Source organism: Mytilus trossulus, chromosome 2, assembly GCF_036588685.1.
Source record: "Mytilus trossulus isolate FHL-02 chromosome 2, PNRI_Mtr1.1.1.hap1, whole genome shotgun sequence".
In the NCBI taxonomy this organism is placed as follows: domain Eukaryota; kingdom Metazoa; phylum Mollusca; class Bivalvia; order Mytilida; family Mytilidae; genus Mytilus; species Mytilus trossulus.
The window spans coordinates 11,690,109-11,716,817 of NC_086374.1; the positions used below are offsets into that span (position 1 = coordinate 11,690,109).

A 26,709-nucleotide genomic window follows, 5' to 3' on the forward strand; every position below is an offset into this window, starting at 1 on the left:
TGTTCCTTTCCTAGTGTTTATATCTATTGGTGTGGAATATTACCTGAAATATGAATCCTAATGTTCCTTTCCTTGTGTTTGCATCTATTGGTGTGGAATATTACCTGAAATATGAATCCTAATGTTCCTTTCCTTGTGTTTGCATCTATTGGTGTGGAATATTACCTGAAATATGAATCCTAATGTTCCTTTCCTAGTGTTTATATCTATTGGTGTGGAATATTACCTGAAATATGAATCCAAATGTTCCTTTCCTAGTGTTTATATCTATTGGTGTGGAATATTACCTGAAATATGAATCCTAATGTTCCTTTCCTGGTGTTTGTATCTATTGGTGTGGAATATTACCTGAAATATGAATCCTAATGTTCCTTTCCTAGTGTTTATATCTATTGGTGTGGAATATTACCTGAAATATGAATCCAAATGTTCCTTTCCTTGTGTTTGCATCTATTGGTGTGGAATATTACATGTACCTGAAATGTGAATCCTAATGTTCCTTTCCATGTGTTTGTATCTATTGGTGTGGAATATTACCTGAAATATGAATCCTAATGTTCCTTTCCTTGTGTTTGTATCTATTGGTGTGGAATATTACCTGAAATATGAATCCTAATGTTCCTTTCCTGGTGTTTGCATCTATTGGTGTGGAATATTACATGTACCTGAAATGTGAATCCTAATGTTCCTTTCCTAGTGTTTGTATCTATTGGTGTTGAATATTACCTGAAATATGAATCCTAATGTTCCTTTCCTAGTGTTTGTATCTATTGGTGTGGAATATTACCTGAAATATGAATCCTAATGTTCCTTTCCTGGTGTTTGCATCTATTGGTGTGGAATATTTTCTGAACATTGAACACTGCACACAACCAAAGATCAATATGAATGCAAACAGAAAACCAGAGGTCACAGTATCTAAGAAACACTGATTAATACCATCATCAATCCATATGTCTGTAATGTTTAACTGGTCACCGCAGTACTTCATCATGGTTCCCTGTTGTCACCTGAAATGAAATGTAAAATTAATATAGATCAGGACATCAATCTATATGTCTGTAATATTTAACTGGTCACCACAGTACTTCATCATGGTTCCCTGTTGTCACCTGAAATGAAATGTAAAATTATAGATCAGGACATCAATCTATATGTCTGTAATGTTTAACTGGTCCTGTTCTGTTGATGGCTGTTACCATGTTCAAGATGTTGCAATGCCATTTCCTGCAGATTTGTGTAACTGATTACCAAAGCAACCAAGGCCCCAAAAGTACCCATTCTAGTTTAAACTCTGGTCTGAGTACAAGCGATAAAACTCATGATAAATATGGTTCTAATAAAATTGAGAATGGAAATAGGGAATATGTCAAAGAGACAACAACCTGGAAAAGTGTAGGTGTACTGGTTGTATACAAGGAGCTGTACTCATTACAAGTCTTTAAGAGTGTGGTTTGATTGGGGTTCAACACTGTGGTAGGTACTCACTAGACAACTTTCGAGTTCGATGTATTTGGTTTTAGTGAACATCATTCGTGCATTTACATGTAGGGGCATCGTCACTTCTGTTCCCATGTTGAGAAAGTGGTTGACAAACTGTGATGCTATATTGCACGAATTATGCGGCAAATTACATTGTCATAATTGACTATTATCACTACTCTCGTTAGGGAATTGTGATTTAAGAACCTTCGGAACAAATACATTTATAATTCCTGCACAATGACAATCACTTAAATGCTTGATGAATGTTTATAGTGCAGGGATACAGGCGATCTCCTCTATCTGGTTATTGAAGTCATAAAGGCGCACATGATTGATGAAGTTTTTTTCTGGTGAATGACAAACTTGAAAGTGGTATATTTATTGACTGTCTTACAGCAGAAGTCTGTATTTTTCAATGAGACAGCTACTGTGCTCAGCTTCTACGTTTCTACAATAATTCAGCAAATATCGGGGTAACACTAATGGCTGGACCAAATGACAGGACCAAATGAAAAACGCTAATTACTTTTTCATTTCTCAAAGGATTGATCTCAAATTTGAAATATAATTAGATTTCATCATTTGGTATATAATACACATTATCGTTATTTGTCCACCATTACTGGATATCACACAGGTTCCCGTAAATTTTAGACGTCATAAAACAAAATATTGACGCCACAAAGGAAAAGTGATTGTTGTTGATGCCGAAAGTTCAAGCGGCAGTGTCAGCCGGAATTAGCAATAAGGTGTATGCTGGTCCTGTCATAAAAGAGATTGTCATGTAACGTTTTCAAATGTTTCTTTACATTTTTTTTTCATTTTTTTTCTTAAATCTATATATCAAATGATGAAATCTTATTATATTTCAAATTTGAGATCAATCCTTTGAGAAATGAAAAAGAAATTAGCATTTTTCATTTGATCCTCATTCGGTCCAGTCATCAGTGTAACCCCAAATATCATCATATTCCCACATGGAATAAGGAATATTAAACTCAATTTACTTATATGTAACTATATTTACTGTGTATAATCAAAAACCAGTCTTTACTAATTTAATCGTTGTATGATCTTCTGGGATACGTTCTGGATTTCAACCTGTCTGTGTATAAATTTTCTACATCGGTGTGGTCATGCCCTTTGCCGGTAGTGTAAGTTTGAAGTTAATTAAAACACACAGCTGATGAAATATAAAATAATATTAAAAATAAATTAACATCGGGCAAAATTACATAATATTCCGTGTTTTAAAATAGATGTGCTCCTGATTACTGGAGGGAGATACAGGAAGAAGAAGAACTTCAACCTATGCTAGTATAAATAACTTATACTAGTATATGGCAATGCACAATGTCTTGCATTTCTGAGACTGCTTATAATTTCTTTACACTAAATTTGTAAGATGTGTATTGATTTATACATTAGTCCTGAACCTTTATGATACTTTAATTTTAGCACAGAAAAATGTCTTGCTTTCAGTCAGATCTGATATTGAAGGCATTTACACTAAATCTGTTAGACGTGTACTGATTGATGTTTTATTATTGTATTGTTCATTTGTGTATTTATCTGCCCTGGCCTGATGCCAGTCTTGTATTAATTCAGAGACTGTATTCCTGTCATGTCAGTAATGGTGTCATTTTAGTGTCATATTTAACCGTTGCAATTAAAGTACGAGATATGATTAGCCACATAACCAGGTTCAACCCAACATTTTTCTTAAAATGTCCTGTACCAAGTCAGGAAAATGGCAGTTGTTATCTTCTAGTTCGTTTCTGTGTGTTGCATTGCCGTTTGTTTTTTCGACGGTTCACTTCAGTGTTTCTGTTGTTTCGTTGTCTTCCCCTTATACTTAGTTGAAGCCGTGAGATTACTATTATAGTAATTTCAGGTTGAAGTGGTTCCCTCGGTTTTAGTTTGTAACCCGGATTTGTTTTTGTCTCAATCGATTTTCGACCTTCGAACAGTGATATATTTCTATTGCCTTTATTAAGTAGTAGTTATGAGAGGGGGCAAGGGGTCCCAATAACAGCAAAACATCATATTAATATGGCTCTAACAGATAACAAGGAATTAAAATGGACAAAAACAGATAACAGTAAATGAAATACTAAAATAATTCGGTCTTTGACAAATCAGTATTTCTTATTACGGATATAATCCTTTGTAATGCATTCCATTTTCTATTACTTTGTTGTAAGTGTTAATTTATGTATCTAGAATGTGTTTAAATTACTACTCAATATATTATAATATTTTTGATATGCTCGTTTAGGGAACGTATTATGGTATACTGTTGTCCGTCTGTTGTCAACATGTCGGACATTAACTAAAAAACTCTTTAACTAATTTGCATTAAACTTTGGGAAATTGTTTATATCTATTGATGTGAGCTCCCTTTTTTTTTTAATAAATTTTAGATTTTAGGTTTCTGGGTAATGGGTTTTTATTCAATAAAATTGGTGGGGTTTTTTTCTTCAGTTTTCTGATAATATCTCAAAAATGCTTTCACAAAGAAAGGATTTTTGGTGAATTATTTATATCTATTAACATGAGGTCATTTTCATTTTGTTTTAAATTTTAGATTTTACGTTTCCGAGTTAACGGGTTTTATCAATTAAAAAGTGGGGATTTTCCAGTTTTCAGACATAACCACAAACATGTTTTCAGCAGTTCTCATGAAACTTTTCTGACATGTTTATATCTATTGTTGTAAGCCCACTTTCGATTTTCATTAACTTTCGATTTTATGTTATTAAGTTAAGGAATTTTATTCATTAGAAAAAAGTGGTATTTTCTAGTTTTCAAAAATAACCTAAAAATGCTTTCAGCAGTTCTCATGAAACGTTGGTGTATTGTTTATATATATTGACTGAAGCTTCCTTTGTTGCTAATAATCAAATTGACCTAAAAGAGTTTGAATATTCTGACTTTTTCTAAATGACCATTTAATGAGGTGTGTGAATTTTTCTTAATAAGACTATGAGGCAAAGTGGTATATAGGGTAGAAAAATTAAAAACGCCAATTATAAGCATGTAATTTATCAAGTTCATCGAACGAATTTTGACACTCCAAAAGCAGTTTATTCCACAATTTTCAAAGGCTTTATTTGAACAATTGTTTATCAGCTTAGGTTTTTGATTGTACCAAATGTACTAGTAAGTAGAATACATAGTTTAGTAGGGAAACAATGGCTTGAAATGAAATAAATCTTTGTTTGTAATGAGTTATGTACAGCTTCGGACCCAAGTACATGGTTGGAACTTTCATTGTAGAATGCATTTGGTTCTGCTTTGAAAAGAATCACAGAGCTGAGTCTATGTACCATATTATATAAAAGGTTAAGTGGTTGTTAGGACCTGTAGTCCTTTTTAGATCCCTATCAGACATTTCTGGCCATATGTATTGTTTTCCTTTTTGTCATATTAAGAATTGTTTTAATTTAATATGTTCGTACGGAAAACAAGGGACATTATTCTCATAAAAAAAAATAAGATAATTCCAAATTCACATTCATAAAAAAATGGAATTTATTACAAAGGATAATCATGTAAGATATACTTGAATTGTCCTGGACCTCACTTCTGTGATGGACATATGTTAATGGAATCCTTCTCTGAATACGGGACAAACATATTAGTAGTGGTAGACCCCAATGTATAATGATCTTCAATTTTTACCGAATATTGACTGTCAAAAAAAATTGCTAACATTCCAATTTTCAATAACAGTTAACAGCAAATACATTATCACAACAACAGATAACAAAAAAATTAAAAGCCCATTAACAACTAATAAAGAATAAGACAATAACAGCTATTAAACAGCAAATATATTTTCAAAATAACAGATAACAAAGAATTCAATTGCCCCATAACAGCAAAACAGTTAAACCCCTTGCCCCCTTAAGGGGGTCCCAATAACAGCAAATTAATTTGGCTCATAACAGATAACAAGGAATTAAAATGGACAAAAACAGATAACTGTAAATGAAATATTAAAATAATTCGGTCTTTGACAAATCAGTATTTCTTATTACGGATATATATATATATATATAATCCTTTGCAATGCATTCCATTTTCTATGACTATAGTTGTTTTTATAGTATTAATTTATGTATCTAAAATGTGTTTAAATTACTACTCAATATATTATAATATTTTATACGCTCGTTTACGGAACGTATTATGGTATACTGTTGTCCGTCTGTTGTCAACATGTCGGACATTGACTCAAAAACTTTTTAACCAATTTCCTTTAAACTTTGGGAAATTGTTTACATTTATTGACTTGAGCTCCCTTTTTTTTTTTTTTTTTTTTTTTTATAAATTTTAGATTTTAAGGTCCTGGGTAATGGGTTTATATTCAATAAATTTTTTTTTTTTTTTTTTTTTTTTAGTTTTCTGATAATATCTCAAAAATGCTTTCACAAAGCAAGGCATTTTGGTGAATTGTTTATAATATATACAATTCATTAACAGGAGGTCACTTTCAATTTTTATAAATTTTACGTTTCCGAGTTAACGGGTTTTATCAATTAAAAAGTTTTTTTTCCCCCAGTTTTCAGACATTAACGCAAAAATGTTTTCAGCAGTACTCATGACACTTTTCGGACATGTTTATATCTATTGTTGTATACTCCCTTTCGATTTTTATTTATTTCAGATTTTATGTTATTGAGTTAAGGGTTTTTATTCATTAGAAAAAAGTGGTATTTTCTTGTTTTCAAAAATAACTCAAAAATACTTTCAGCAGTTCTCATGAAACGTTGGTGTATTGTTTATATATATTGACTGAAGTTCCCTTTGTTGCTAATAAAAAAATGACCTCAAAGAGTTTGAGTACTCAGACTTTTTTAAATGACCATTTAATGAGGTGTGTGAATTTTTCTTAATAAGACTATGAGGCAAAGTGGTATATAGGGTAGAAAAATCAAAAGCACCAATTATAAACATGCAATTTATTAAGTACTTAGAACTAATTTTGACACTCAAAAAGCAATTTATTCCACAATTTTCAAAGGCCTTATTTGAACAATTGTTTATCAGCTTAGGTTTTTGATTGTACCAAGTGTACTAGTAAGTAGAATACATAGTTTAGTAGGAAAACAATGGCTTGAAATGAAATAAATCATTGTTTGTAATGAATTATGTACAGCTTCGGACCCAAGTACATGGTTGGAAATTTCATTGTAAAATGCATTTGATTCTGCTTTGAAAAGAATCACAGAGCTGAGTATATGTATCATATTTTATAAAAGGTTAAGTGGTTGTTAGGACCTAGTCCTACTTGAGATCCTTGTCAGATATTCCTGGCCCGGCCCCCTGGCCATATGTTTTCCTTTTTGTCATATTAAGAATTGTTTTAATTTAATATTTTCGTACGGGAAACAAGGAACATTATTCTCATACAAAAAAATAAGATAATTCTAAATACACATTCATAAAAAAATGGAGTTTGTAAGAAAGGATAATCATAAGATATACTTAAATTGTCCTGGACCTCACTTCTGTGATGGGTATATGTTAATGCAATCCTTCTCTGAATATGGGACAAACATATTAGTAGTGGTAGACTACAATGTCCAATGATCTCCAATTTATACCGAATATTGACTGTCAAAAAAAAAAACCAACAGTTAACAGAAAATACATTATCAGAATAACAGATAACAAAAAAACTAAAAGCTCAATAACAACTAACAAAGAATAAGACAATAACAGCTAACAGCAAATATATTTTCAAAATAACAGATAACAAAGAATTTAATTGACCCATAACAGCATAACAGTTAAACCCCTTGCCCCCTCTTTAATAAACTATTGAATCTGAAAAAATCTGAATCATTAAAACTTTGTTTCCATATAGGTCAATTAACGAGATTTAAAAAAAATGAAAACTTTGATTCCATACAGATCAATTGCCGACATTTATAAACATGAAAACTTTGTTTCCAATCTGGTCAATTGCCGACATTGAAAACTGTGTTTCCATACAAGTCAATTGCCGACATTGCAAACTTTGTTTCCATACAGGTCAATTGCCAACATTGCAAACTTTGTTTCCAAACAGGTCAATTGCCAACATTTATATATTATGACCACTAGTATCTTATCCAAACATGTAGAAATTGATTTTAACAAATAATAGTTGATTTATTATATGATATCAATATTACTTAGAAGCAACTTGATTTAAGTGGACTTATTTCATCAATACTCACTGTCCAAAAACCTCATAAATCACCATCCTCTTGTCCACTTCTTTAAAGAGAATTATATTGAAGCTTACACGTATCTTTATTATTGTGATACGTGATCATTGTCGGGAAATTAAATTGAAATCTCATGACAGAATCAAGTTTATATTATTTTGGCTTTTTAATGAAGATGGTAATATATTGTTCTTTTTTTTTAAATGACATTGGTTTGTTTTTGTCAAGAAAAGACAGTATTCTATCGTTACTTTTTTGCCAGCAACCACAATTTGTTTCGATGCATGTGTTATGCTTTGAATGGTCTTAAAATCGGTCTAAAAGGAGATTTGTAGTCCGTATAATGTATTTACCATTCGCAGCAAATTCTTAAAAGTCTAAATATGAGATTGGAATTTCTAACTGAATGAACAAGTAAATGTGTGTTCGTGTAAGATGCTTATTTTAGAATTTGAAAAACAAAGAAACTCTGAAATCTAAGTTGATCTGCAAGAAAAGAAGAAATAATTGAAAATAATTCTTTGAGAAAATCTGTTGCCATGGAATACCGACGTGAGAGCAGTGACATTTCCTTGTCTAGGTAAGTCCATTGTTTTTTACTGTTCCATATGTCTTTTGCTTTATTTCTTCTTCTCATACGAGGTAAGTTCCTTTTCCATTGTTTTAAAAGACAATGAAATATACTGTTCCATATGTCTTTTGCTTTATTACTCCTTCTCATACGATGTTGTCGCGCAATAAGAGTCATGACTGTTCTACTTAAAATAAACGGTTAATGTGATTAACCAGATTTTGGAGTGCTAGTTTACACGGCAACAGTATTACCATACGCGGACACATTTGTCTAACCACGAGCCGACGATTTACGAATTATATAATTCAGTGGTTTTTTTTGGTCGTTGAAGCAAAACATAAAGGGTCAGGTGAGATTTTGTCATCACGTTATGTCCATCGTCCGTCGTCGGAAGTTATTTCTTGATAACTCTTTTGTCCATCTTCCGTCGTCGGTAAACATTTCTTGCTAACTTTAACGACTGTTATTAATGGCAAGCCGTTTTGTTTTTTATTCTAACTTCAGGATATCTCATAAACTTAATAAAATATCTTATAAAGTTTATAAGATATATCGTTCTATAGTTTATGAGAAATCTTATATAGTTTATATATATTATTGTTTGATGTAAATTTTACATTGAGGTTCTGAAAAGGGAAATCACCAATTCACCAACATTCCAACTGACTCCATTTTCAGAAACCGAAATCTGTAACAAACATAAACTTTTAGCCACCGCTTTACAAGCAAAGCCAAATACAATGAAAGTCCCAGCTATGTATTGGCTTCCGAAGCTACACAAAACCCCTTACAAATATAGATTTATTTCGTCTTCAAGCCATTGTTCAACTACTAAATTGTCTATTCTTCTTACCAGCACACTTGGTTCAATTAAAAACCTTATAATAAATTGTTCAAATAAGGCCTTCGAAAGTAGTGGAATAAATTACTTTTGGAGTGTCAAGAACTCGTTGGAAGAACTTGATAAATTGCATGCTTATATTGGTGATTTTGAATCTGTTCAAAGTTTTGATTTTTCTACCCTGTATACCACATTGCCTCACATTCTCATTAAGAAAAAAATCACACACCTAATTAAATGGGCATTCAAAAAATCAGAATGTGAATATATATGTTCAAACTCTTTTAGGTCATTTTTTAGTAGCAATAAACAAAAAAACTATGTTAATTGGACATGCTTTGATAATATATATGCCCTTGAATTTTTACTAGATAACATTTTTGTTCGCTTTGGGGATTCCGTATATCGTCAGATTATCGGAATTCCAATGGAGACTAACTGTGCACCACTTATTGCGGACCTCTTTTTGTATTGTTATGAGTTACAATTTATGACAAAAATAAGCAAAGACCCATCAAAACAACATCTGATAAACAAATTTAATAATACTTTTAGATATTTGGATGATATTATGGCTCTCAATAATGACGACTTCAGTATGTATATTAATGAAATTTATCCTGCTGAACTTACTTTAAATAAAGCTAATACTAACAATGACCACTGCCCTTTCCTCGATCTTGATATCTATATCACTAACGGAAAGTTGAATACTAAAATTTATGATAAAAGGGATGATTTTTCATTTCCTATCGTTAATTATCCGTTTTTAGATGGTGACGTTCCCTTGTCACCATCTTACGGTGTTTATATATCTCAACTTGTACGATTCGCTCGTGTATGTAACAATGTTTTAGATTTTAACGAGAGAAATTTATGTATTACTGAAAAATTATTACACCAGGGTTTTCGATATCACAAACTAGTCAAAACATTTACTAAATTTTATCATCGGTATAAAGACATCATTCGTAAATATAGCTCAACATGCAGACTTCTTATACGTTCAGGTATTTCACATCCAATTTTTTATGGAAATATTCTTTATAAAGCACAAAGGTGTCAGTATTCACCTCAGAAACTTACAAAACCTTTAAATAGACTTATTAAGAAGGGATATAATTACGATACTGTTGTCAAGTCATTAAAGATTGCATATTTTGGCGTTAATATTGAGTCACTGATAAGGTCTTTGCGTCGGAACTAAACACATTTATTCTAAAAACAGTTCTTCTCATATATGTTATGATGGTATGATACTAAACCCATAACGGGAAGGATTGTGCCTGATGTTCATATGATGAAATCATAATCTTTCAATCAGTTCAATTGAAGTCTGGAGCTGGCATGTCAGTTAACTGCTAGTAGTCTGTTGTTATTTATGTAATATTGTCATTTTGTTTATTTTTTTTGGTTACATTTTCTGACATCAGACTCGGACTTCTCTTGAACTGAATTTTAATGTGCGTATTGTTATGCGTTTACTTTTCTACATTGGTTAGAGGTATAGAGGGAGGGTTGAGATCTCACAAAGATGTTTAACCCCACCGCATTGTTGCGCCTGTCCCAAGTCAGGAGCCTCTGGCCTTTGTTAGTCTTGTATTATTAAGCAGTTAAGCTGCTTTATGCGAGCACCCTAGATTTATGTTCTACCCAATAAATGCTGAAATATGTGCCACTTTTATTATGTGGCTGGCTATCAAGTTATTTATAACTAATTGGGCACTTTTTTCATACTTTTTATTCTGGAATATAAAAAAAATATTACCATAAAAACGTTAACTGGTCGCCGATTTTCCCAAAAGTTTTGAAGTTGCACATAGGAAGTAGTGCTCGATAGAAATCCTTCTATAGTTTATTATCACCTGTGCTGTTGGCTAAGATGTCAAAGATCAATTGTATGAAATATTTGATCGCCGAAAATCTATAAAGATGAGTTGTTTATATTTCATATATGGCAAAAGTCGTAGGAATATTGTTGGTCATCGATATGTATTACATACGTCAGTAGTCTATTAATCAGCTGATATAAGTTGGCGGCAATTTCAAACTACATAGAAGACGAAATTTACGTAACTTTTAAATTGGGAGAATTCTGATGATACATACATACATGTGAACATCCCGACGGGAGAACAAAACTCCCGTTTTCAGGGGTCCCCTCCCGTCCTCCCGTCCTCCCGTCGAAGAGGAAAAACTCCCGTGCAGAAAAAATTTCATGAATGAATATTCAGTCGCCATTTTTACTATTTTGTTTACAATATTTTTCATTGAGATCGTAAAAACCCGAGATTTTTAAGTCGTAAAAACCCGAGGTTTATCGAACGAATCCGGTGTAACCTGATTACGCAACATGTGGAGATTTTAATCCTTGCTAAAGGCTAATTTACAAGTGATAATAGTTTGATTGAACAATCAAAAGGTGTTGGATTATCTAATACTCTATGTGGCTTCTGTTTATGGCACACGCCAAGGATGATTAGATACTGATAAATACCGGCATTGATAGAAAATGGAATGTTGTTGTCTAAACATTTATCGGAAGTGTTTTGATGCCGAGAAAAACATTTATTGTAAATGAAAATACTGGAAAAAGGAATGGTTTCAGCTCAATGTGACCTGTTTGCTACACAAGCTGACTGAAAAATTATATAAACAAAATGATTATTTTGTACACCAGTATGTGTTCAAAATGCCAAAACGACAATTATCTCCGTCTTCAAAGACACCAGGTTCAAAACATCAGAATTATTTGACAAAGTTCAACAATGCCTGGAAAGCTGACTTCAAATGGTGCCTACCCAGTTGCAAGGGCAAATACCAGGCATACTGCACCACTTGCAAAGTAGACTGCATACCCATTGTTATTGATTGTTAATTTATTATTTATTTATTATGTAATAAATGTTTAGCATACATTGTATCTCTCTTATATCTCAAGCCAATGCCAATGAAAAACAAATAAAAAAAGATCATCATCAGCAATCAACAATGTATAACAAAAGAAAAAAAGATTCTCATTAGCAATCAACAATGTGAAACAAAAGAAAAAAAGATTCTCATCAGGATCACTGTGGGGATTATGAGGTAGGGATTATTAGCATTAAGTTGAAGGGTAGAAAAAGCGTCCGAAGCGGAGACTGTCTTGACCTAAAAAAAAATTCGTTAGCCATTTCTTCTATTTATATGGATATCATAGTCGACCTTTCTACGGATAAAAACAAGTGCCTGAGGTGGTGAAAATGGGAAATGTGTCATAGAGACAATAACCAGATCTTAGAGCAGACAACAGTCGAAGGTTACCAATATATCTTTAATGCAGGGAGAAATCCTTAGATAAATAACATTAATTGCTATACTGTAATATATTTGGTAATATCGATTAGTTGGACCAGTGAACTCATTCGTCTTTAGAATATATTGTTGACAAAAAAATATAATTAAAATTGCTCGACCTTCTTTAAGCATTGTTATTTATGGAAAATATTTTTTAAACTATTGGTCCATTCAAATTCTATTTTTGAAATGATTATATATATGAAATATTTTAATTGCCATTTACAAATGGAAAATGACATGGCTTGAACATTGTTATTATCTGCTGAATATAAATATAAATATAAGTACGTCTGAGTCAGTGCCAACTCTACAACAGATTTATCCATCGGATCTACATCAATGATGGTGATACATGGCTGTGTACATTATGTATGTTCCGGACCATATGAGTATTTGGACCATACGCGTATGGTCATGGCTATATGCGTATACTCATATAGTCCGTAAAGATTAAATATTGATGCCATAATTAGTTTTCATCGCTAATTACATCCTTGCATGTAGGCTTGGGTGACATTTACTTCCACACGGTATCATAGCTTTTTGCATTTGCAAGTCTTGGTTGTGCACGATCCTTTTCATTTACACCTTTTGTTTGCGAGTGAAAAGCTAGCCTTTTTGCAGCTGCGTACAGTGATACCGAGGTCTTGGGTCATTCCGATATGTCTACGGTGTTTTTAAGAAGCTCTAGATCTTAAATATCGTAAAATGACCGCTATACACCATATTCACAAGACACCTTGTATAAACTATGTTACTTTATTGTGTAACAGTTCTTAAGAAATTTTTGGTATTTATTTGTTTAAGTCGACCGTGATATATAAATTCACTCGTAATAACAAATTGGTAATGACCATCGGTAGTGACTATCGGTATAAATGTGTTTATTATAGTTTTGACAAGTAAGTAAAATTAACTTTGTGAAACTTTTTTTTATTGAGCTAATCTTTTTACTATAATATAATAATAAAATTACCTATATGATAACGTCTTTTTAATGAACGGTCATACCATATGAAAAGTTTAGAAGTAATCAAAGTAAACTGTAACAGAGTGTTAATTACCCCGACCATATGAGTATATACCCATATGGTCATGACTATACGCGTATGGTCCAAATACTCATATGATCTGGAACATGTATATACAACTCGTCTAAACATCAACCCAACAATGTTAGATCTGTAAATTTGTTGTTCTTCCCTCGACGGGATTCGAACCCATTCTACTGTGATATCGTGACACCAAATCGCCTGAACTGCAGCCGTCCCGCTAGACCACACGACCACCTGGGCTCTACAAAAATAAAGCTTTCAGTGGCCGTGTGTTACCTTTCCTCGTCAGTTTTAATCTAGCGATGTACTACAGTACATGATATATAAGGCATGGAGATGTTATTGTTACAGATCAGCTCAATTATCTATAGTAAAAGGGTCCTACAAATTAATGTAAGATACAGTCACAGAAAATAATTATCTTTATAACAAAATTAACGGTACCGATTTTCTTGCACCAGATGCGCATTTTGACAATATATGTCTCTTCAGTGATGCTCATATAAGTACGTCTGAGTCAGTGACAACTATCAAAATTGTCTCATTTGTCATAGATTCTGGTACTAAGATAACTGCTGTATGAAAAAAAACAGTCTAATAATGAGGCAGGTGAAGCTGTGTCTTCTGTTTCTTTAATATCTAATTCTTAGGGATGTGTAAATGCAACTTAATCAGAAAAGTCAAGAGCCTGTTGTTCATTGGTTGCCGTGATAGTTATACAGCTATATAAAGAGTTCTTCTCTTATATTTAATGCGTTTCCCTCGGTTTTAGTTTGTTACCCCGATTTTGTTTTTTGTCCATGGATTTGTGAGTTTTGAACAGCAGTATACTACTGTTGCCTTTATATATAATACAAAACGTGTGATGCTGATTACCTTGACAAACGTGTTCTGAAAGAAAACAAGAACACACGAGACCAAGAACTTTCCTACCTCACAGACAAAAAAGGTAAACAATTCCGTTAAAGGTCAGACGATGTTTTGTAAAATTAGATATGAAAGATACAAAATAAGATCATGCACATATTTCACCTACATTTATACTTGATAGAACAATCATTTGAATAGAAATGAAGCTTATATATATAAGATGTAAAACAAAACAGCTCCTATGTTAACTATACTGTATATATATATATATATATAAAAAATGTCTAAATAGTTGTTGCTTATATTTGTTATATAAAAAAGTCACTTCTATAGCTTAATAGTTTTTGCTATGCTTTCAACTTACGTTGATATGTTCGACATGGAAATATGATAGATAACAAAAACCTGATAATTCACCATACGATAATGCCTTGCTATTTTGCAATAAGGAACACAATGTACGTTAAGAATATTCAAATATGTCTCCGTATATATGTTTATATCTTTGGTTTTCAAATGTTTTAGTTTGAGCGTTTCCGATGAAGGCAAATCCAGAAAAGAGCTTCGGTCCTACAAAATATAATGTTATTTTTAAAAATGCCATAAAATCAGGTTTAATCCACCATTTTCTACATTTGAAAATGCCTGTACCAAGTCAGGGATATGACAGTTCTTGTCCATTCGTTTTTGATGCGTTTTGTTATTTGATTTTGCCATGTGATTAAGGACTTTCCGAATTGATTTTCATCTAAGTTCAGTATTTTTGTGATTTTACTTTTTAATTGATTAATAAACCAATACTTGATCGATACTATAAAACTAGGAAGTTGTGGTATGATTGCCAATGAGACAACTCTCCACAAGACACCATCATGATTCACAACATTTTTTTCTTAATTAAATACCCTGTTGGCAAATTAAGAAATTACTAAGAAACTATGAAGTCGTCTGCATACAAGCTTTCTCAAATAAAACTACTGTAAGATAATGAATTATACAAAATTGTTGTTGTCTGCATTTTGTTTTATTGGGTGAGTTGTAAAGCACCGTTTGTTTAAATGATATTTAACCTCTCATATAATATTTTTTATCAGTAAAATTGCATTCTTTCAATTCTTATAAAATCAGTGAATAAAATAATTAATGATGTCATAGAGAGCAACGCGACTGTAGACTGAATGATTGAGTTGATATTAATTACACCAGGATATTAACTCGTTTATTATAGAAAACAGATGCAAAGTCAAATTACATGTGCTTCAAATGATTAAGGGAGAGTTTTCCATTAAGTTTAACAACAGTGGAAGATTAATGTATATAGGCTTTGTACAAATACAAAGTGGGAATGATAACTCAAGAATTTAGAAAAGCTTATAAAACATAAGTATTTGTATGAAATATTCGGATAATATTGAGGCATACACGTAATTTAATATATATTTACAATATAAACAACTAAGTAATTAAAACAACTAAGCAATTCTATATATTAAGTATAAAATAAACCACGCCGTTATTATTTTAAGTACAATATTAACAACGTCGTAATTGTATAAAACTACAATATAAATAACGCAGTACAATACAAATATAAAAGCAAGTAAATTATAAATAACGAATTAAGTATATATAAGTACAATGTAAACAACGATTTAATATTTAAGTGTATACAAGTACAATCTAAGCAACGAAGTAATTGTTTATAAGTACAATTTTTACAACGAAGGGGTAACTGCCTATAAGAACAATATAAAAAGACAGTAATTGTATATTAGTACAAAATAAACAAAAATAATAGTTGTATACACGTACAATATAAACAACGACGTAAGTGTATATAAGTACAATGTAAACAACGAAGGAATTGTTTACAAGTACCATGTAAACAACAAAGTAATTGCATATACGTACAATTTAAACAACGAAGTTATTGCATATAAGTACAATACAAATAATAAAGTAATTGTATATAAGTTCAATATAAACAACGAATTAATTGTATATAAGTTCAACATAAACACCGAATTGATTGTTTAAAATAAGTACAATATGAATATAAACAACGAAGATATTGCATATAAGTAAAATACAAACAACGACGAAATTGTATATAAGTTCAATATAAATAAAAAAGAAATTGCTTATAAGCATAATATAAATACCGACGTAATTATTTATAAGTGCAATATAAATAAAAGGCATTCGTATATTAGTACAATAAATACAACAATATAATTGTATATAGGTACAATATAAACAACGAAGATATTGCATATAAGTAAAGTACAAACAACGACGTAATTGTATATAAGTTCAATATCAATAAAAAAAAAAATGTTTATAAGCATAATATAAATACCGACGTAGTTATTTATAAGTGCAATATAAATTAAAAAAAACATTCGTATATTAGTACAATATATACAACAATATAATTGTATATAAGTTCAATATAAAACACAAAATAATTGTATACAAGTATAATATAAACAACGAATTAATTGAATATAAGTACTTACGGAAGCCTGGAGCTGCCTTGTGTAATTGTTTATAACTAAACCATATTTGATAATTATTGCGATAATGTTTTGTATATTGCAAAATGACGCCTTATTTATCGCAATAATTCGCTGTATGTAACACCAAGGCACTTTATTTAGCGCAATGCTTTGTTAAATTTAACACTAAGAAGACTTAATTATCGCAATATTTGCTATTTAATACCACACGTCGCCTTATTTATGGCAATATTTAGTTATACCTAACAACAAGACGTCTTTGTTATTGCGATGATTTTATTGTGTAAAAACAGTACCACTTAATTAACGCGATTTACGATTTTTTTCGCTTTAAATTTCGGAAGTTAAAGCTAAGGCATCATAATTATTGCGATATCACATTTCAATTTACATATGTAGCGTGAGCAGCCATTCAACGGCCATTTTCGTTATGATCAACACCCGATCAACCAGACCATTTTCTCCCGTATGAATCATTTGTTTAATAATTTCTTAATTTGACTAGAGAAGACTAAGTGGACCTACATTCAAAGAAAGCTACCCCTCATTCTGAACAATGCTTTTGGTAAGTAAATATTTCGTGTTATCAACATAATAGCTACTGTTTGTTCTTTTTATACCACCCACTTGAAACGTGGGGATATATAGTATATATATAGTCTTTCCGTCCGTTATGGTAGCCATGCAGGAGGTACCAATCTTTTATCTGCAACTCCGAGATCATCCTTGTCATTATACAAAATTTAATAAAACTTTCACAAATTCTTTAAAATATAATGCCTCTGTGCACCTTTTATTTCATATATTGATTGAAATTTATATTTTTTGGGTTTTCCATAGCAAAACATGGACTTTGCCATCCCTTATCAAAGGGTATTCATTTCTTATTCGCAACTGCAAGATCAACCTAAACAACTGAACAAAATGGACGGACAAACGACAATTATATACCATAATAGGTCCGACAAAATTTTGACAGGCGTATAAAAAACAGTTCAACTACTTTTACAAGGCGAAAAGGAAAATAGAATCGTGAAGTCAGTCAACAATACTTATTTTAATCTGAACATGCAAATTGAATATTATGTTATGTATTTTACATTAGACATATTCACAGAACAACACCATCTATTATGAGAGTCCCAGAAACTATAATAGTTGACAGTTTTCCTACTAATTCCACGTGTTTCCGAGTCATAGTAAACTCGAAATAGCCTACAATGCATTGTAGTTCATTGAGTCGATTGGTCAGTATTTTATGGCCATATCAGCCTTCTGTTCTTGGAAGTTACTACATTTTTACTATGTAAAATATTCTCACGTCAGAAAATCTAGAGTTCCCGACATGTTTATAACAGGCATATATGGTTAACCATATCAAATCATATACAATTTTACAAGTGTCATCAAATAATAATTTTGAGTAGTGCTTTCTGATCCCAAGGGAAAAAGATTAAAAAAATTGTTTAGTTCTGATTCAGCCTGAAAGAAAGAAAGGAAAATAATCAACTTTAGTTTTTACACCTTTGCATGCATATCAAAATGAGCAAAAATATAGTTTCTTTACATTTGAACAACTAAGAGCATGAATTATTTGAAATAGATTTGTATTGCTCATGACTTCGCATGGTTTTATTTAAAATGTTTTTAATTATTACTTTTATGTAAAAAAAACTATCACAGAGGAAGTTAGAAATAAGCAAAAATAAAAAGGGGCGGATGTAAGTCTGGTCAACAAGGTTACTGTGATTTAGAAACGGTTGAAAGTACAGTCCAAATTTTCCACACAAACCTTTCTTTAATCAACATTAACATCGTGATAGAATTTCAATATGATCTGTTTGGTAGAACAAAATTAACCTTAAGTCATTTGCATATTTCAACATTCATTTACATACTCCAACATTAACCTCAAAATAAGACTTATAAAATTGGCATTGAATAAAAAAAAAAACAGTTTCAAGAAAGCACGTATGAGTCCGCTAGCAACCCTTTGCGGGTTTTTAATTTGATAGGTGACTTTTTGTTAAATATTTGCTTGTTTTGAGATTGTGACACAAGTATGACTGCTATACCCATATTGTGACTATTTGACCTATTATGCCTGTTTTGTTCATACATGTACATCGTTTTATATATAATGGAATTTGATACGACTGTCATACAAGTGAGAGGTTTAGCGCTATAAAACCAGGTTCAATCCTACATTTTATTCATTTGAAAATGCCTGTACCAAGTCAGGAATATGGCAGTCGTCCATCCGTTTGATGTGTTTTGTCATTTGATTTTGCCATTTGATAAGGGACTTTCCGTCTTGAATTTTCATCGGAGTTCAGTATTTTAGTTCTATTTGATTGGATAACGTCATTAATTTTCATGGCATCAATTGACAATCGATGTTATGATAATGTACACACAAGCGCATACGATACATGGCAGATTTTAAATTTATGATTTGAGTTTTCTCTCAGTTTCATAAGAATGAAGATAACAATATTTATTTTAAGCTCCACGGCATCAATTGGTGATTTGAAGATCGCAAATACCCGTTTACTGGCTCTGCCAACGCGTTGCCAGTAAAGTTTATTTGCGACTATCCAATCGCGAATTGCTGCCGTCGCAGCTTAAAGTATAATACAGTTATCTACTGATAAATATCTTTGCATACATTCATTTTGATCCAATCTTTAAAGCTATCTGAACATCTTCCCAAAGTTTATTATACATCGGATAAGACCATTTCAGTGGAACAAATGCAATAAAATAACAGTCTAATGTTCTAAGTTGTACACTTTTATGTTTCAGATGGTACTTGCTCTTCTCCTGTTCTGCAAGGCCAGTGCTATTCCATATCCAGACATAGATGCATCATTAGACGAACTAGTTGTATACTATACAAGTTTTTCATTTACAACAAAAGAAGTACTCGGGTTTTTACTAAACATACATCATATAATGCTGAGCGAAAGATCATTTTATAGAATTAAAAAACGTTTGAGATTGCAAAAAAGAGGAGTTGAAAGTGCTATTGCTGATATTGTTACAAAAATTTTACAGTTAAGAAATGCAGGATATACCAATATAGGTTATCGATCTTTATGGAATGTACTTCGCTGCCTAGGCGTGAGAGCTTCACAACACACGGTTAGGCTAAGTTTGTTAAATCATTAATGAAAATTATATAGTGAAATTATAATTCACTTTTAGCAGTCAATCTGGTTCTATTTTACTAAAATAAGCAGAGAAACATGGTTGATGATTTTTTCATTTGCAAGTGAATACTTGGACCTCATTGAATACGTATTCATGTGGCCTTCAATTCAACCCCTAGCTGGAGATAGGTTACCAATGTATTCAGATTTAGAATTGTAAGGGTTTCGCAGAACCCAGTATCTCGTCTACTATAGCTGTAAGTCGCAGGCTCAACAAAAATGGGGAAAAAAATATCAAATCTTTTGACTAGTGCTGTAAGAACCTTCTGTCCAGATTTGGTTAAAATCGAGGATGGTTTATGAAATGTAATAAATGTTAAAAAAAAATTAACCGCAGAGAAGTAATGTTAACTGGGGGAAAAAACGAAGTCCATTTAGAAGGAATATACGAAAAAGGATTTGTTTTACAAACTTTACTTCTGGATATTATGATCATAAACTAGCTTCTCTCCACGTTTGGTAGAAATTTAGGATATTCGGAGTAAGTTATCAAAATTTGAAAAACTTGAACCAAAATGCGAATGTAATCAGTTAACTGGCATATAATTCCATTATAAGTAAAATACGGAAAACTTTGATTTTATTTTCACAAAATGTACTTCTTGAACATAATCTCATAGTTAAAGTCAAGCTTCTGTTCACGTTTGATAGAAATCCAGGACAATGTAAGAAAGTTATCAAAATTTAAAGACCTTGAACCACATAGTGAATACTTGTGAATGATGCTGACGACAGAATGGTTTGCTGTTTTTCCCTTTTGCGACAAAGGTCGCAGGCTCGACAAAAAGAAACATAATGACAACATTGACAGAAAATCAAAAGGAATGGCTTATTCAATCCACAAAAGATCATTCCTATACAGATAAAAAAACATAATAAAATTTTGTTGCGGTTATATAAGCTGGAGTTTGGAGGTCTTGAAAAACTCATAAAAAAGAGAAACACAAAAATATGAAATGTGACTTTAAAACCCTCAATCTGTATAAATTTGTTAGTGAAGAATGTCAGCTTTATCACAACTGTCTGACAAAAGAAGTCGTAAATAAAACTATTTTGTAAAAGGAAGTTGACTTATGTCATTGGGCAAGTTTATATGCAACAACAACAAACAACAAATATGTTATTTGCCAATCATGGTGTCCAAAATGAGCAGAACAATTACAATGTAATTTTCAAACATAGTGTATTGTAAATTAAAAATAAGTTAAAAAGGTCATTATATGATTGATTTTGATTTAATTGATTAATATAAAATATTAAAGCAAAAAAAATAATGAAGTAAGCAGAATATGCCTGATGGAGATTGTAATATAAAAAAAAATTAGATTTTAAGAATTATCAAGATTATTCAACCAAATTTGGCATTATCAAATGTTTATCATCAAAAAGAGCTGGCAAAGATGCCTATAAACTTATCACAAATGTATATCATCTCAATTTTGGATTGATATCATTGTCTTCGTGCTGCAAATGATATTAAGGGAGTTTCAATACTTTTAAAACAACAATTTTTCAGTTTCAATTCACAACCACTAAAGGTGGGCCTTATATTCATTAATCCTTATTTAAGTCAGCCCTAAAATACCTACCCTTTTACTTTCTTATTTGGTATCTTGGATTATATCTTAAATTTCAAAACAAAAATATCCAGTCAGTAAATAGCTGTAAAAATTACAAAAATAATCAGTAAATACCAGTAATCACTGAACCAACTAGTAAATACATGTAATTACTGAATTGGCTAGTAATTACAGGTATTTACTGAAATGTTTAGTAATTACGTGTAATTCCTAATTTCACCTATTTACTGTAACATATACACGGATACTGTTCTACCTAGAGGCACTAAAGAAGAATTTAGACAATTAATAAATACTCTCACGTTTTTAGATATCGGAGAATTCGATGTCATTGAAACTCCAACACAGGCCAAAGAATTGTTCAACTTATTGTCTGGCGTAATATCACAACATTTGTTAAATCGATAGACATTTAAAGATTTAACATTTATTATTCATGATAGTTATCTGTTATGTCACCATGTTGTCGAATATATGGACCCGAATATATACGCGCATAAGATGTTTGATCTGTTGATGCAAAGAACAACATTAGAGTGCATAATGTGTACATAGTAATTGTCTTGTTTTTCGTTGATTATGCTTCTTTTTTGTCAGAATCGATGTAAATATTGAATAAAAATGTTCTGTTGTATTTAGTATTATATAAATAGTAAAGAATAAATGCTTACTGTTTCTTTTAACAAGTCTTTCCTATGTCCGAGTCATCATTAAATTGATAACAGTTCGACACATTTAAATATGCCATATTGGTCTATTCCTTCATGATGTAGCTGAGTATCATTCAGTCATTTTTCATATCTGTTACAAAAAACAAACACTTTTCCATAAAAATGACCATCGAGTTTAACGTGTCATACATTAACAAAATATTAAGTACAATCAAATCTTATTTGCTGTCAACTCAACCAATCCGTTTCATTCGTAATGAACTGGACAGTATGTAGCTAAATTTAAGAGAAACACAATGTATGATATAGTATGTCTGTCACTCACGTCACTGAGTATAAAAGGGGGCATGGTTTCACATAAACCACGATATTTGGAAGGTATATAACGTCACAGTACCCAAATTGCACCGAGTACCAAAATTGCACCTACTAGTATTCAACAAAAATACTGGGGTACTTGTTTTCTTTGAGTCTAAACCCTTGGTATTTTTCGGGGTATTTATATGATCTGATACAATACACGTCATTTAACATTGCTGAACATATAAAAACCAGTAAAAATCAACAGATTTGTTTTTAACCGACCCTCATTGTCAATTAAAGATGTAAGTTATGATATAAGACAGACTTAATTGTATATATATTTTATCTATTTATTTCCTGATCGATGGGATCAATGCGTTCAACGTAACATAGTTACCAAGCTTTGACTTATTAAGTGAGATACAAATATCTGTATAGCTGCTTTTCATTCGTCTTTAGAAGCTAATGTAAACAGGTAAATGCATGAACAAGTCGAGAAGAAGAGAAACACGTTTGTTTCTCATTACAATGCCGATTGGTTACTGCAGTATTGAAAAACACATCTTTCGAACGTAACAAAAATTAAGAAACCTTTATAGCATCAATTTAAGATATATAATGTTCATTTGTGATTTGAGTGGGTTCTCATTTTTCTTAAGTACGATTTATCTCTCGTTAATTCAACGTCTTTGAATCTATGTTGTTTTATGTCTGTTGGTAGATCAGTGCAAGACCAATTATTGAAATGTTTCCTTAAAATTGGAATGGTGAATATTCGTGTCAATTTTTTTATGCTACTGCACAATAAAACATACTTTGATTGTATGTAGTCTAACAAATCGTTAGATTTTGCCATTATCCACTTTCGATTCCAAGGTATCTAGGGCCTGTTATTGTAGTTTAATACACAGTATATAAAAGCTGGTATAGAAATAACCTGGCATGCAAATGAAATGCCTATCTAGAGTCATATTACCTAATGTTGCTTTAATGTTACATATATTTGTCTGTTTAAGCCGTTTTAACTATTTATGTTTTTTCAACCTGCATATTACGTCTTCAAGCAGCCGTCTATAGACTTATTAAAGAAAACATGTCAAGTTTTACTAGGGAAACAAGTGTGGACACAGTTCAGAGTGGATAAATTGTTTGAATGTTTACCTATGTTTTCTGAGAAAAAAAGTTCTCTCCTTTATTCAGCATTAAACTGTTCTATGTTCAACTGTAGAAAAGCGACACTCTACCTTTGGCCTTTGTTAGTCTTGTATGATTTTAAATTTTAGTTTCTTGTGTATAATTTGGAGTTTAGTATGACGTCCATTATCACTGTACTAGTATACATATTTTTTAAGGGGCCAGCTGAAGGACGCCTACAGGTGTGGGAGTTTCTCGCTACATTGAAGACCAATTGATGGCTTTCGGCTGGTGTCTGCTCTATGGTCGAGTTATTAACGCTTTGACACATTCCCCATTCCTTTCTCAATTTTACCTGTACCAAACCCTAAAATGTATTAGTGTGTTTTTGTTTCTTATAGTAAGTTATACTGTTAAAGACTGTCATGTAGGAGACGCTAATGGCATGCATTATCAAATGATTCTTATAAAATACCTGAAATTAAATGTCAGTTAAAACAAAAAAAGGAGGAGAGTAACACATTAGGTGCTTTTCAGAATGATATGGTTTAAATTTACGAGATGGTATCTGATAGTATCTGAGAACCTACATGCATGAACTATTTTTGGGAGAAATTTTATTTGCTTATACAGGAAATGAATGAATAATGACCGGAGCGGGCCCCCACTTAGGCATTCAATTGGCCCCCATTCATGAAAATTTCTGGATCTGCCACTGAGTTTGTCAAATTTTGTTTAAAAAAAAATACATTTGCATAATAATGGACTAATTATAAGCTTAAAGCAACGCACTTTACTAATACATTTACAGAAAGAACTCATGATCAATACAGTGATATACTAAGTACTGAAAATACACGACATTCATGTACATAAGTTCTTCCTATTTAAACCACAACTATGATTTAGGTAGCACTCCACAGTTCGGTGTGTAGATTCGCATTTTGGTCACTTTTCAAATATAAGAGGTAGTGTTCAATAAGATTCTTTTTTGGATAGCTGATGATTAAGATGATTAAAAAGGCCTTCATAGTGAGCATCAAGAGTATTTAATGTATGAAATATGGCTGTTTTCTGTATGAAAGTCTGTCTTTGCATATCCAAACCAGGCAATGGTTTGTCAATTATTGTAATATTTTTTACAACTTTTTGTTGAACGAACTTTGTGATTAATTTTGCGACAAAATTGGGGCGAGAGACACTAATTTTTTATTTGATCATTGGGTAGATTATTGTCAATAGTTTCTGAAAAGGTATCACTCAATGGCATTAAACTTCTAGTTTGATTCAAATTTTGGGGGAATGTGTGACATTTTCACCCTTCTTTTCGCAATTTGATACGTAAATTAATGCAAAATGTTCCCATGGGTACACAAAACAGGAACTATATTTCACTCTTTTAACTTTTGAAAATAAAATCTATGAAAGATACATTTGAACGCGTATAACACAAACAGTTAGGTTGATGTATTTGAAAAATAGGAATAGAGGATGATGAAACATTTTGTGGTTCAATTTTAATTAATGTTTTTTTAACTGTACAGTGCTACCTTGACATAAATGTAAAACTACGTGCATCAGAAGTCCAGCAAAAGACATGCAATTGTCATATTATATGTTCGTACTATGGATAAACATTCGATACTCAGCAAGTAATTGTTCAATAGGAAAAATACTGGTCAGCCCAATCGTACTAGTTAATGGGACTTGGTATGGTGACCTGTGTCCTTCTGCACGAAAACCTTTCGGAGTATCAAGTTACAATAAAGATCAGTGTTGCTTAGTTTCAAAGCGGGTTTAAATCACATCACATCATGATCATGATTGTGTTCGCTGCCATATCGTATAGACTTGATTGTAAATAATAAACATATGAAAAGCAATAACTTTCCTTTGCATACCTTTAAAACTCAATCCTTGTCACTAAATAATTGAAAACAAAAATTTACTATAATTACGTTTACCCTCTTCTTTTCCCCTTATACGATTTCAAAGTTGTAACACTTCATTGTTTTGGTCCCCCTTGAGAGTTTGACTGTGTCATTGGCAATCATACCACATGTTCTACTTGTTTTTGTTATACGTAGACATTATCTAACAACCACACACATCATTTACGGAATGCATCTTGCAACCCAAGAAACCAAATACAGAGTGAGACTGTGCCTAATAACCACATACATCCTATACAGACCGTATCTAACACCACAGACACCATATACAGACTTCATCTAATAACCAAAAACACCATATACAGACTGTAGCTAACAAACAGAGACACCTTATATATACAGACTTTATCTTACTACCACAGACACCATATAAAGACTACATCTACCTACCACAGACACCATATAAACACTACATTTAACAACCACAGATACCATATATAAATACTACATTTAACTACCACAGACACCATATAAAGACTACATCTACCTACCACAGACACCCTATAATGACTACATCTTACTACCACGGATACCATATAAAGACTACATTTAACAACCACAGACACCATATAAAGACTACATTTAACTACCACAGATACCATATAAAGACTACATCTACCTACCTCAGATACCATATAAAGACTACATTTAACAACCACAGACACCATATATACACAGACTTTTAACTTCCACATATACCATAAAATGACTGTATCTAACTACCAAATGCACCATATATATACAGACTACATCTGCCTACCACAGATACCATATAAAGACTACATTTAACAACGACATACACCATATATACACAGACTTCTAACTACCAGATACACCATATAAAAACTGTATCCAACTACCACAGACACCATATATAGACCACATCTAACAACAACAGATACCATAATTAGACTACATTTAACAACCACAGTTGGATGGAGAGTTGTCTCATT

General features: G+C 31.7%; 2 protein-coding genes across 6 annotated transcripts in view; one reads left to right on the forward strand and one right to left on the reverse strand.

The window, feature by feature from the left end:
* LOC134706491 (ATP-binding cassette sub-family B member 6-like) overlaps nucleotides 1-2,649 on the reverse strand; it is a 29,449-nt gene extending 26,800 nt beyond the window's left edge. Inside the window, exons 1-2 of one of the 5 annotated variants that reach the window (XM_063565470.1) lie at nucleotides 2,493-2,649; nucleotides 788-1,010 (exon numbers count right to left, since the gene is read on the reverse strand). In XM_063565470.1, the coding sequence (XP_063421540.1) occupies nucleotides 788-994 (207 nt within the window). In that variant the 5' untranslated portion in view covers nucleotides 995-1,010; nucleotides 2,493-2,649. The remainder of the gene's footprint in view (nucleotides 1-787; nucleotides 1,011-2,492) is intronic. The other 4 variants (XM_063565469.1, XM_063565468.1, XM_063565471.1 and 1 more) reach the window with 4 other exon arrangements.
* A 5,107-nt stretch (nucleotides 2,650-7,756) lies between these two features.
* Nucleotides 7,757-26,709, forward strand: part of LOC134706493 (uncharacterized) — a 46,864-nt gene continuing 27,911 nt past the window's right edge. Inside the window, exon 1 of the mRNA XM_063565477.1 lies at nucleotides 7,757-8,286. Within this exon, the coding sequence (XP_063421547.1) occupies nucleotides 8,246-8,286 (41 nt within the window). The 5' untranslated portion in view covers nucleotides 7,757-8,245. The remainder of the gene's footprint in view (nucleotides 8,287-26,709) is intronic.